This window comes from Prunus dulcis, chromosome 4, assembly GCF_902201215.1.
Source record: "Prunus dulcis chromosome 4, ALMONDv2, whole genome shotgun sequence".
NCBI classification, from domain to species: domain Eukaryota; kingdom Viridiplantae; phylum Streptophyta; class Magnoliopsida; order Rosales; family Rosaceae; genus Prunus; species Prunus dulcis.
In genome coordinates, this window is record NC_047653.1 from 21,754,543 (window position 1) to 21,766,450 (window position 11,908).

Sequence of the window (11,908 nt, forward strand, 5' to 3'; positions counted from 1 at the left end):
CTTAGAATTCCTATATTACACAGTTACTGTGATACTCCGACTATACCTTCTTTTTTTATCACAAATTCGGCCGATGCATAGGCCAGATGTGGGGCAAATACAAGGTGAAATGTCCTATGTGTTTGACTACATATACTTGTTGAAGGAGCATTACGAATGTCAACCTCAATAGATTGCTCATGTCTTGCCAAGAACACTCTTGAATTTATGCAATGTGCCCAAGCCAGTCCCAAAGCTGGACTCACCCGTCTGCCTGATGTGTCTAGGGACTCCAAGTTTCCCAACCAACCTCACCCCATTCACTCCATGATGTGGCCCAATAAAATCCACCACTTGGTTGGTGACAACCACCGCCAACCCATACTTATTTGCTAAACCCTTCAATGTCCCAGATATGTTGAAGAACATTTCAGACCGCCATTTCAAATCTGCCGGTGTTGTCTGATACTGTGATCGGAACAATGCAGCAATGGAATCAATGACAATGAGTTTCACAGGTAGGCGGGTGTGATCAATGGCAATAAATGCTTCTATGTCTCCAAGGACATGGATGAGTTCTTGAGCATCATGAACACCATGAACATATATGTCTTCCAATGGCTCCAACCTTATTAAGTTGGGGTATGATGCATGATAAAGGTTGCCTAGTTGTTGCAATCGACGAAATGGGAAGCTGAATTCTGTGAATATGTAGATGGAGGAGCCCCCTAGTCCGCCATGTGAGGGTGGGAGCTGAGCTCGTACCGTAAGTTGGAGACAAAGCTGCGTCTTCCCAGAACCACTCTCCCCTACTAATTCTGTTATGGAGTTGCAGGCTATCCCACCCCCCAAGCAGTGATCTAGTATTGGGCATCCAATGGATAATTTAGGGGTTGAAAGAGGAAGGAGCATGAGGTTTTGGGGTGTCATGTTTGTGTCATTTAGGGGGGGATGTGATGGTGCTACAAGGCATGCATTATATATATATAGAGTTCATTTTGAAGGTCTGTACTGTAGGCCATCTATCTTTTAAGGAATGTTTAATTCATCCTTTTTCCAGGTTGTAATTACTTTTTTGTTTATTTATTAGTATATTTTTGGACCATATAATTTAAACCATATTCTGATGCAGTACGTCCTCTAATAGGATCATATTGTAACTCTATCACTACTCTATTGTACTGATATTGACATAATATTGCCACTATCCGCATGTTTATTGCATATATATTGCCGCTATATCGCCACAGAACTGGAGACCGATAAACTGTATACGCAGAAATAGAAAATGAGGCTTCATCATTCCATAAAATCCTATTTCCAAACTTACATAATACAACAACAGGCCACCCCATCGTTACATAATACAAAAGTACGCCACCTCATAGTTCCATTTCCCTACAAAATGAGGCTTCATCATTCCATACATTCCTATTTCCAAACTTACATAATACAACCACAGGCCACCCTATCGTTACATAATACAAAAATACGCGACCTCATAGTTCCATTTCCCTGCTGTTGACAAATTCGAAGTTGCATACTCTTCAAGTGCGGTGACCGCGACCCATGAAATTCATGACCCCGGCCACAGTGATCTTGGCCCAGTTTCCTGCCGGATCCACAATTATTGCAAATTTACTAAATAGTTCGAATCCCCTTTCCACTTGTTCTTGCTTCAACTTGGCCATTGCTTCTGATTCCTTGAATACCATAATTGCAGTGGCAGGGGCAAGTTCAATTTTTTCTTTCATTCTCTTTATATGTAGGAGATGCATGCGCGCATGATAACGACAGCGAATTGTGCGGTTTTTAATGACACCCCATCTAGCTTGGCCCTCCACAATTTTTGAAACTATGTCTGCATGAAGATTTTTCCAAAACATGGTATTGCGTTGACATTGCTGTATGCCATGGACCAAGTCTGCAGGGAGTGAATTCGGTGACTTGGCTTCTGTTTCAGTCTCCCCTCCTTCAGTAATTGAAATCGTTGGGTTTGGTGTGAGGTTATGGTCCATGGTCTTTGATATTTATTGTTGGCTGGTGTACAACTTAATTGGAACAACAGGGGACTAAATGCGATGTGAGTTAAATCTGTGGGGAAGGTAGTGGCTGTAAGCAGCAGTTAATGTGATGGAAGTTTTCATTTCAAACAGCTGGGTTGATTAATATACCTGCAAATTTTAATGACCAAACCAGTAAGTGAGAGAGTTATTGGCGGGAGGGATTAGGGGAGTAATTGGCGGGAGGGATTGGCGGGAGTGTTAGGCGGGATAGTATTGGGCGGGATAGTATGGGCGGGAGTTATTACCCAGGTTGACTTTATGCCTTTTTGTAATATATGGAAAAGTTGGACGTTCCCAACTTGGTCATTTTCCCATTATGTCATTGAAATAAGGGAGTTGCCTATTTGCCAAATTCACCAACTCATTCGAATTGACCAATAATGGTTATTGTCTTATTTCTCATTTCACCAATCTCAATTCGTTTCCATTTTGCCATTTTTCATATTTTCCTATTTTCCATGTGTCATCCAATTTTCCAATTTTCCAATTTTTCATTATTTTTTCCTATTCCCTATTTTCGTATTGTGCAATTTCCCAAGTTTCCTTTTGTTCTATTTCCAGTTTTCCAATTTTTCAATGTTCCCATTTTCCCCCCATTATGTACTTATAAAAAGTTGCCTACTTTGCCTAATTCAGACAGTAATTAAAATTGTCCAATATGGTAATTGTCTTATTTCCCATTTCCACAATTTCAATTCGTTTCCAGTTTTCTGATTTTCCATGTGTCCTGTTTCCTATTTCCAATTTTCAAAATTTAAGTTTTTGTCCATTTATCCAATGTTTTTATTTCCAATTCGACTATTTTCTAAGTTTCCTTTTTTTCCTATTTCAAATTTTTCATTTTCGTAACTGTCCTTTTGTTCAATTTCCACTTTTGCTATTTTCCAAGTTGCCTTATTTCCTATTTTCCTATTTTCCTATTTTCCAAATTTTCAATTTTCAATTTCCCAATTTGCTTATTTGCCTACTTTCCAAGTGTCCTTTTTTCTGAATTTTCTTTTCTAATTTTCTAATTTTCATGTTTTCAGAGTTTCCTTTATTTCCTATTTCCTATTTCCTATTTCCTATTTTCCTATTTTCCTATTTTCCAAGTTTCCTTTTGGCCAATTTCGAAATTTCCAATTTTCCAAGTTGCTTTCTTTTCCAATTTACAATTCCCAAATTTCCTATTTTCCACGTGTCCTTTTTTCCTTTTTCCAATTTTCCAATTTTCCAACTATCATTTGATCCTATTGCCTACTTTCCTGTTTCCAATTTTTCCTTATTTCCTTTTTCCAATTTTCCCAATTTCCAATCCAATTTTCCAACTTTCCGACTTTCCATTTTTTCGTATTTCCGTTTTTCCAATAATTCTTTTCTTCAATTTCCAATTTTCCAAGTTTCCTTATTTCCCATATCCAAGTTTTAAGTTGTCACTTTTCCAAATTTCCAATTTTCGTGTTTTGCTATTTTCCTATTTTCCAATTTTGTGTTCTGAAAATCGCAATAAATGCTTACTTACATAGTCCTATTTTTGGTTCCAATCCACAATTTCCTATTTCCCATTAAGGTTTCCTTTTTTGTCGTTTGGAAGCCAATTTTATTGTTCTTAATGTCATGTTGTCCTGCTGTAACTTACAGCCAAGGAGTTAATGGTGTAGTTTTGAATCCCATCAATTTAATGCACCAACACAAAACCCAATTTACCTCATATAAGTTCGTACATATAACTCAACCTTCCTATATAGAACTGCAACAGAGGCACCTTCTTAACGGGAATGGTAATTAGTCTTACTGAAAGGCAATATTCTCCACTCAACCTAACCATATAGTCGTTTACAACTGGAGACTGAATGTACCTCTATTTGTTTTGTTGCAGGCAACAGCTGTGAATTGTCCCCAGTACTACTTCAACATGTCCGATGTACGCCCTCCTAACGAGCATGTCAGTTACCCGGGGGACCAGCCCTGGCATGTGCCATTCCCATCTCCACCTCGGACTCCCAATCATGATCCCACTTCATCTGGAAGTGAGGCTGAGACTCATGATCCGCTTGACAAAATCTCTGCCGTCAAGCACCACCTCCAATATATGTCAAAGGCAACGGATTGGTGGGAGAGTAAGTGCGATATTCATGGCCAAGTTATGGGAAACTTGGCCAACAAGTTGAACAAAGCATACGCTGGAGAGGTGAAGCAAGCTCTTAAAGCAAAAAGTCGGAGCAAAGAGTTAGAGTCCTTGAAGTTGAAATTGGAAGACACAAAGAAAAATGCCCTCGAAACATTCACACAATCTGAAGAATATAACCATGAAATGGTTGAATGTTTCAACAACGGCTTCGAAATGTTCCGAGATTATGCTTCGGTCATCTCACCAGACCACAATTGGAGTGAAATTGATGTAGCTGGTGTCTGGCAGGTACTGAATATGGGTTCTGATGGAATGGCTCATCATAGCCTCGTGCATGCAGCGAGAAGAAAGGACAAAGACATGGATCTTTTGATGGACCTGTAGTAACGGTGAATGCTGCTTCAGTTCATCTCACCCGAGTACATGGATCTTTTGTTGCCTTCATGTTCCCTTCGCGGGATAGATAGTATTGTTCAGTTTGGGAGGCGATTTCTTTCGCATGTGTGAAATGTTGTATGTAATGTGTATGTATTGTATGTACATTGACTTAATATTGCATTTGTATTGTGTTTGTATTCCCTTAATACTGTAATGTGTATGTATTGTATGTATATTGCCCTGATATTGCCTTTATATTGTACTTATATTGCTGTAATATTGCCTTCGTATTGTATATTTATTGTGTCCATATTGCCCTACTATTGCCTTCGTATTGCATATTTATTGTGGTCATATTGCCTTCGTATTGCCTTCGTATTGCCTTCGTATTGCCTTCGTATTGCCTTCGTATTGCCTTCGTATTGCCTTCGTATTGCATATTGCCCTACTTTGGAATATGATGAGGACTGGAATATAAATCCACAGGCTCAGAATCACCAATTTTGCCTCCTTCAAGAGGCGTCCCATGCTTGTATGCAACCCTCACAGCTTCATCCTCGTTCAACCTCGCTTGTGAAGTCCCAAACTTCATGTCATCTTTGCTATTTGCCAATTTCAGTTGCATCAGCTGGCCGTGTCTAGGGTTTTTTATCTGCTTTCGTTTCATTTTTAAGCTCTGCTTTGAATCAATACGTGGCATATTGGCTGAATATGGGAGTGACAAGATCAATTCTTACTCTCCCTAAGTGGATAAAATAGATGCTCAATATGAATCCTTTCCTCCACAAGTTTGTGTACAGTGCCGTACGTTGTGTGTTTTAGGTGCCACACTGGCTTATTAAAATTGATGCTTGGCCATGAAAAACTTTTTGTTTTCTTACTTTTAGAAAAGTACATATTTGTGTCAATAACTAAGTTTGGACTGTTAACAATCATTCAGAAGAATGGTAGAAATAAGCTCCACTGTGCCAATCCACGAAGTTGAACAAAGAAATTGTGTTCGATACACAGATGACATGTGAAACTAACATTAGCATTCTCCAATAAGAAGACTTCTCTTCTTTCCCACCCCTCGTCGAATGAGAAAGAAAGAAGAGGGACAAAACACACACTACCAAGTTAAGGTGACATTACAAACCTAAAAAATATCCTCATCAAACTTATAATGCTCCTTTTTTTCTTCTTTAAAGCAAAACTTCATTCAAACTGAGATAACCACGTGCTCTCGATAAGCACTCCGGAATTATTTGCTCATTATCTGCATCGCCTTCTGTCTCAACTTGAGGCTTGGAAGGAGCTTTGGCACCAGGAGGCTGCTTCTTCTTCATCCCACTCACAATGTCATCGATTCTGAGAAGTAGGCAAGCAGCTTCTATGGCCGTTTTAAAACTCTGGCCCTTCACGTTGTAGGCATCCCATATCTGACATCATAATTCCTCAAAATCAACAGCCTTACCAACAAAATAAATTTATTGGGAAATTTTGTAATAACCACGACAACAGCACTTCCCCTCACATGAGTGCTGTCGAAATATATTGGGAGAAGCTCTAAACTAGAACTACTACTGAAGCAAATCGACAATATAAACCAGAAGATTGACACTTATGCCATATCAATAAAGGGACATATAATGGATACATTTGAGAACAATACTACATTAAAAGTCCTATTTCAGAGCTTTCAGCAAATATAAATCACCCAACAAATGTGAATATTGAGATAGCGAAGGAAATAAAAGAGAGCAACAATAGTAAGCCAAAAAGATATCCACCTATCTTTTTCTCTTTCACATCAGTTATCACACCAAATCAGTTTTTGTATTTGTGTTGGCATAGACAGCCGAAAAGAAACTTATGAGGTGAATTAACGGACATGAAGAAATGTACCTCATAAATATGCCTCCCCCCGTAAAGCCTCAATTGCAAGCTTGAGTCGGTAATATTTGATCTTCAAAGGGTCAACTTTATCTACCGACTTTAAAGCACTGAGATGCTCGATGAATTTGACGGTCAAGATTCCGCAAGACGCACTGTGAGGCCAATTAGTTGGGAAATTAAAACTGCAGTTATGTAAAATTTGGATAAACAGCACAAAATTCACAAACGTTACCCATCTCGTTGTTGTGGCACATCTGCAATGATGCACACTGAGAATGGCGTATACATCGACATCGTCAGCCCCTTTTGCTTCACCTCTTCAACCTCAGAATCATCATAAAAGTGCATATCGAACAGCACTCGTGCCAGCGTATCGCTAATAGGGTGCAGAAGCGTAACCAGCTTTGAACGTTTCGTATAATCAATATAGGAGTCATACACGGTTGCAGTATGTCTTACGAAATCAAGTTCGATTGCAACCCAGTGAGACCCTTTCAGATTATATGGAAAATACACCTTCCGGACTTTTGTCCAAGCTTGGGCATACCCGTGTTGCCACGTACCACGCACAAAGTGATGTAAATTCTTCAGCTTGCTGGCTGGAAGGTCAACGGTGTTTGAAGCAGCTGCCTTCTTCGATCCACGTTTCCTGCCAGTCGGTTTGAACGGCTCTAGAAATTGCTGCACAAATTTAAATGAAGGCATATTAGAAAATCACAACCGACAGCAAATGAAGCACAAATTGCTGCACAATGGTTACATGTTTACCTGCAAGCAACAATCTGCCGTTGTCCAGTCCGTTCCAAAAACCAACGGATGAGATAGTTGCCTTTTGCGGATAAGAAAGGTTGCCATGTCCAGGTGCTGAAAGTTGACACATATAATATTAGCACAATTTCATACAACTCAACACTTAAAAAAGGTGAGAAAACAATTGAATTATCGTAATAAAGTACAGCTTTGTGTATCGTTACCCTTGAGCTCATCCATTCGGTTTCATCGACAAGTCTGTAGAAAAAATCAGCGCCCACTGAAAATGATTCCAGCTGCACCTCCGCACTACAAAAGGCAAACTTGCAACGGTTACTTGTGTAGTCATGTCATAAATATGACTTTGTTGATGAAAAAAATACACATGTATATTAAAGCAAACTCTGCATTCTCTCATTAGTGTATGACTACATAGTAGAATAGGATGAATATTGGAATTGAAAGGTCAAGAATCGTAACCTGATATCGCTTTTCCAGGCACTGCAAAACTGTAGTACTGCCTTCACATCTTCAATGGGCAAGGATTTGGATGGATCAAAACATGGCGGGGTTGCAGTCGCAGCCGACACAGTCATCGTCCTCTTCTTCCTCAAAGGATCTGTAAATGGGCTCAACAATGTCTGCGCCGGGCGCTTCTGTCTGCACCCTTTACCTTCCACTTCTTTTTTTTTCAACACTTGAACTACCTTCTTCATCACCAGCCATAGTAACTGTGGGTAGACTTGGAGGATTCATCAAACCTCCCGATGGCATACTCTTAGTGATTTTCCAATCTTCTAACAGCTTCATGACTCTTTGGCAGATTTCGTCACACCCAGCAACATCTTCCGGGGTAGGCAGCTCATCGGATTCTGCCGGGTCAGCTACTTCATGCACTTCTGAGTGAGGAACTGAAGCGGCCATTTTTGCCTCTTCAACTACCATGGCTGCGGAAGGTTCGGCTCCATCACCGGGGACTTGTGTTTCCATTACTGCCGGTTCTGTCGGCGGACTTACATAGGCATGTAATGGCGACAAGTCATTGTTGCCTCCTTCATTCATATGAGGACTACCGAGGTCCTCATGTCCTTCCGCAGCTTCATTCACCCCACCATTTTGTTTTTTCAGCTGCTCTATCTCCAACTTAAAATAATGCTCCATTGAAGCCAGGGTGTTGCGGAAATCCTCCACACACTTTGTATTTTTTTCGAACTCTTTTTCAGCTTTCATTGACTCCTTCCGTACCTTGTCTTCCAACTGATGCACTCTGTCGCAAAGTGCTCGATTTGATAGGGAAACTTTGGCCAATTCATCCTTTGTCCTTTGAAAGTCACGCTTCAAAGTGCGTAACTCTCTGGACGCGACTGTACCCTGCACTAAGTTATAATGCATGTGTTACTATGCAGGCCACAAAATATTGCAACTATACAGCAGTTATTTTCCTATTGTAATATGACGTATATCTTCGAAAAACTGTAATGCTTGCCTTAGAAGACGACGGAAGGTTTGCAGTATCGTCAATGTCCTTCTCTTTTTCTTCTACAGAGGCAGAAGTGCCGGTTTGTTGTTCAGCGTCATCGCCCAACAAGTCAACAAGTTCTTCACTGTCGTCAGCACTGTCACCCCAAGTCCAATACGGCTGCTGCTTGTCCATCACAGATGGCCGGAGAAGCTGCACATCAACCTGCAATTTACACATACAATATACATATCAGTAAAGTAATTATATTATATTTTCATATCCCGAACATTATCATTAAAAACTGAACTAACCTCACGGTTCTCGAATACTTGGCTCATTAGCTCATAAAAACGCGGCGAACTATTGCTCCTCCAATGTAGTAAACGAGGGATGTGCGCATTTTCTTCGTGCACCACCAAATGTAGTGCAGCCAACGCTGGAAACACCTCATACGCCCAAATCTGGTTTCAGGAATAAAAGGTCAGTCATTGTAAACAAATGCAATTTAACTTCAACATCAATGGACATTTGCTCACCTGAAGTGCATAGGAAAACCTTTGAGGTGGTACTCTCTTGGTCTACCGGTTGCCGTTGTTGTTGGTTTCTTTCCAGATTTTTTTGTTTTGGCAGTTTTTGTGGGCACTTTCACTCGCTGGTAATCTGCACAAAGTGCCCTCAGCAGTGACGCATTTGTCTTCGCATAAGACACAGCACCCCATGGATACTTCCCAAACTCTTCAAGGTCTTCCGCCAACTTCAAATATCGCATGTCAATGTGGACATGTTTTTCGCTGCCCAACAGCACAAAGACAGCAAAGTATAAGAATCCAAGCTTGAATACATCGTCCACATCATCGCATTCGAGGAAGGCCTTTTCTAATTCCAACAGGTTCACAGCTTTATCGTTGGCAAAGTACTTCCGTTTCAATGAGCAGTTCTCATTCGTGGGAATCGGAATAAAGGGAAGGTTTCCAAACCTTAGCCCTGTCACGATGCAAAATTGCTGCGCCGTGAATTGGATGACCTTCTTGCCAACAATGAATTTGATCCCGTTCAGTTGGGAAACTGTCTTGGGATCAGCTTTCCTGAGCAGCAACCCGTGGACAATCGGAGAAGTCCACTTGAGGTCCTCAATCCCTAGGAGATGACCAAAACAACTCTGTTCAAACATTTGCAGCTGTTGTTCAGTGAATTTCTCCTTGATCGTAGTGATTGCCGTCTTCGTATGGGATAACGACAATGCTTTCCCTTGGAATTTTTGTTCCTCCGCAATCATCAACTTCATTTCACCAACCATATTTCCCTGCATGCCAATATTATAAACAGAATTTCAGTCGGTTGCAATCTACACAATAACAAGCAATAAACAATCACCACTTATGAACAGCCTATTATAGGATATGAAGTGAAACAAATTGAAAAAAATACATATCATAAACAAAACCCCAGCTATTTACAACTGACCTCCTCATTTAATGGCTCAAAGCCAAGTTTCAACACACCCATTACTCTACCACTCCTGCATAATATAATATCTAAACACACATCTCAACACACCATATAATCACACCATCTAATCATGAGACAGCTTCAGCTAGAATGGGAATGTGCGGTAGCACAAGCCTAATTGACAACAATTCAGGAGTAACAATATAAATCTATCTGACTAGAAAGAGTTTAAAAAAACAACAAGATATCGGGAAACAATTTATTCACTTCAAGGTATAATGTAATGGAACATCCTATGAATTAGTGGCAACCACAATACTGACTCTACTATGGCCCTCCTTTCAAATGTAAGAAAATGAAAGAAATTGGCACCATCCCTTCAGTTTTTTCTTAACAAAAAACCAAAGATAAATTCATAAATAAACCATCAAAACGGTATAAAATGTTTGTAAGACATGTACAATTACAAAATTATAAGTTCTCCTCAGAAACAGACTTCTCTAAGTATCCATACACAAACAACAAAAGCAAAAGCTTAAACAGTTAGCTTATAGCAAAATCAATGTCCCCATTTCTCTAAACCACAGCTGCTGGTGGTAGGTTCCCATCTTCACTCATTTCCCGCTTTCTTTTAAGCACACAATGATCAAGCACAAAACAGCAAACTTTTAAACAACTCATATTACACCACATATGGTTCTAAACAAAACTCATCCATATCCAATATGCAAGCCCTAAACTTAGTAAACAAAGTTATACAAAAATATGTCGAATTAACAAGCATTATTCTCAAACAAAAAGTATGATATGGTTGGGAGTTTACAAGTTCAAATATTTATACAATACTTGATTTTGTCAAACTCTGTCTTGAGATATTTTATCAATCTAGAAGTTTCTTTCATATATGAAAAACTTCGAACGATAACAAAGGAAATTCTTTCTATGTAAATTATTCTTCGATTCCATCAGACAACCATGCAAATCCTTTGCACAATTGAGTGTAATGTGAAGGGTCGCTACCTCGTTGGAAGATAAAGAGAAAAAAATTAAGGAATTTAGCAAGCCACCAACAGTTTGCTTAAGATATTTCAAAATGGTTGCTTCCATCATGGAGTTTTAGCCACAAATTCTTTTCATGGCCACATTTTCTACGTAAAATATAATCAGCGAGTATTTTTTGGTAATGATCCACAGAGAAGAAATCACCATACACAGGTTAATTGTCTTACACTTTAGATATCATCTTCAACAAACAAAATAGATACCAATTAGACTTCTAAGAAGGTTAAATGCAATGCTCATAAAGACTCATACTAAGCCACCAAATACCATTCAATAACTGCTACAAAAACCATAATAAAACCATACTAAAACTAAAAATACAACTGCACTAAAATGCCAACACAACATCACTACATTAGCAATACACTAGCAAAAAAACACAATACGACAGCAATAGCAACAGCAACAGCAACACAACAGCAGTGCAAGCATCAGTCCACAAAGAACAAACCCATTCACTGTTTGAAACAAGGAATCATCATACTCAGATCATTTCAGACAAACCCCTAAAACAATTTCGATGAAACCCCTAAACCCCTAAACCAATTTCAGAGAAACCCCTAAACCTTCAAGCAATTTCGAACAAAACCCTAAACTAATTTCAGCGAAACCCCTAAACCTTCAACCAATTTCGAACAAACCCCTCAGCCAATTTCAGAGAAATGCATAAACCCTAAACCAACTTCAGAGAAACCCTTAAACTGTAAGAAAATGCCGATGAACAGTACCTGTCGCTGGGAGAGGAAGAGAGAAGAGACAGTCGGAGCTGAGTGA

The 11,908-nt window shown here is 39.5% G+C and overlaps 1 protein-coding gene and 1 pseudogene across 1 annotated transcript; both read right to left on the bottom strand.

Moving 5' to 3' along the window:
• Window positions 1-23: 23 nt before the first annotated feature.
• Window positions 24-909, bottom strand: LOC117625611 (annotated as a pseudogene).
• Window positions 910-5,497: 4,588 nt separating this feature from the next.
• LOC117625612 lies at window positions 5,498-10,129 on the bottom strand. The gene is made up of 11 exons (XM_034357145.1): window positions 10,088-10,129; window positions 9,267-9,926; window positions 9,160-9,201; window positions 8,935-9,084; window positions 8,648-8,845; window positions 7,642-8,532; window positions 7,386-7,470; window positions 7,180-7,275; window positions 6,644-7,092; window positions 6,421-6,563; window positions 5,498-5,954 (listed from the first exon to the last, which is right to left on the bottom strand). Exons 1-6 carry the CDS (start codon window positions 10,127-10,129, stop codon window positions 7,831-7,833), a joined length of 1,794 nt encoding a protein of 597 aa, XP_034213036.1. The 3' UTR covers window positions 5,498-5,954; window positions 6,421-6,563; window positions 6,644-7,092; window positions 7,180-7,275; window positions 7,386-7,470; window positions 7,642-7,830.
• Window positions 10,130-11,908: the final 1,779 nt, after the last annotated feature.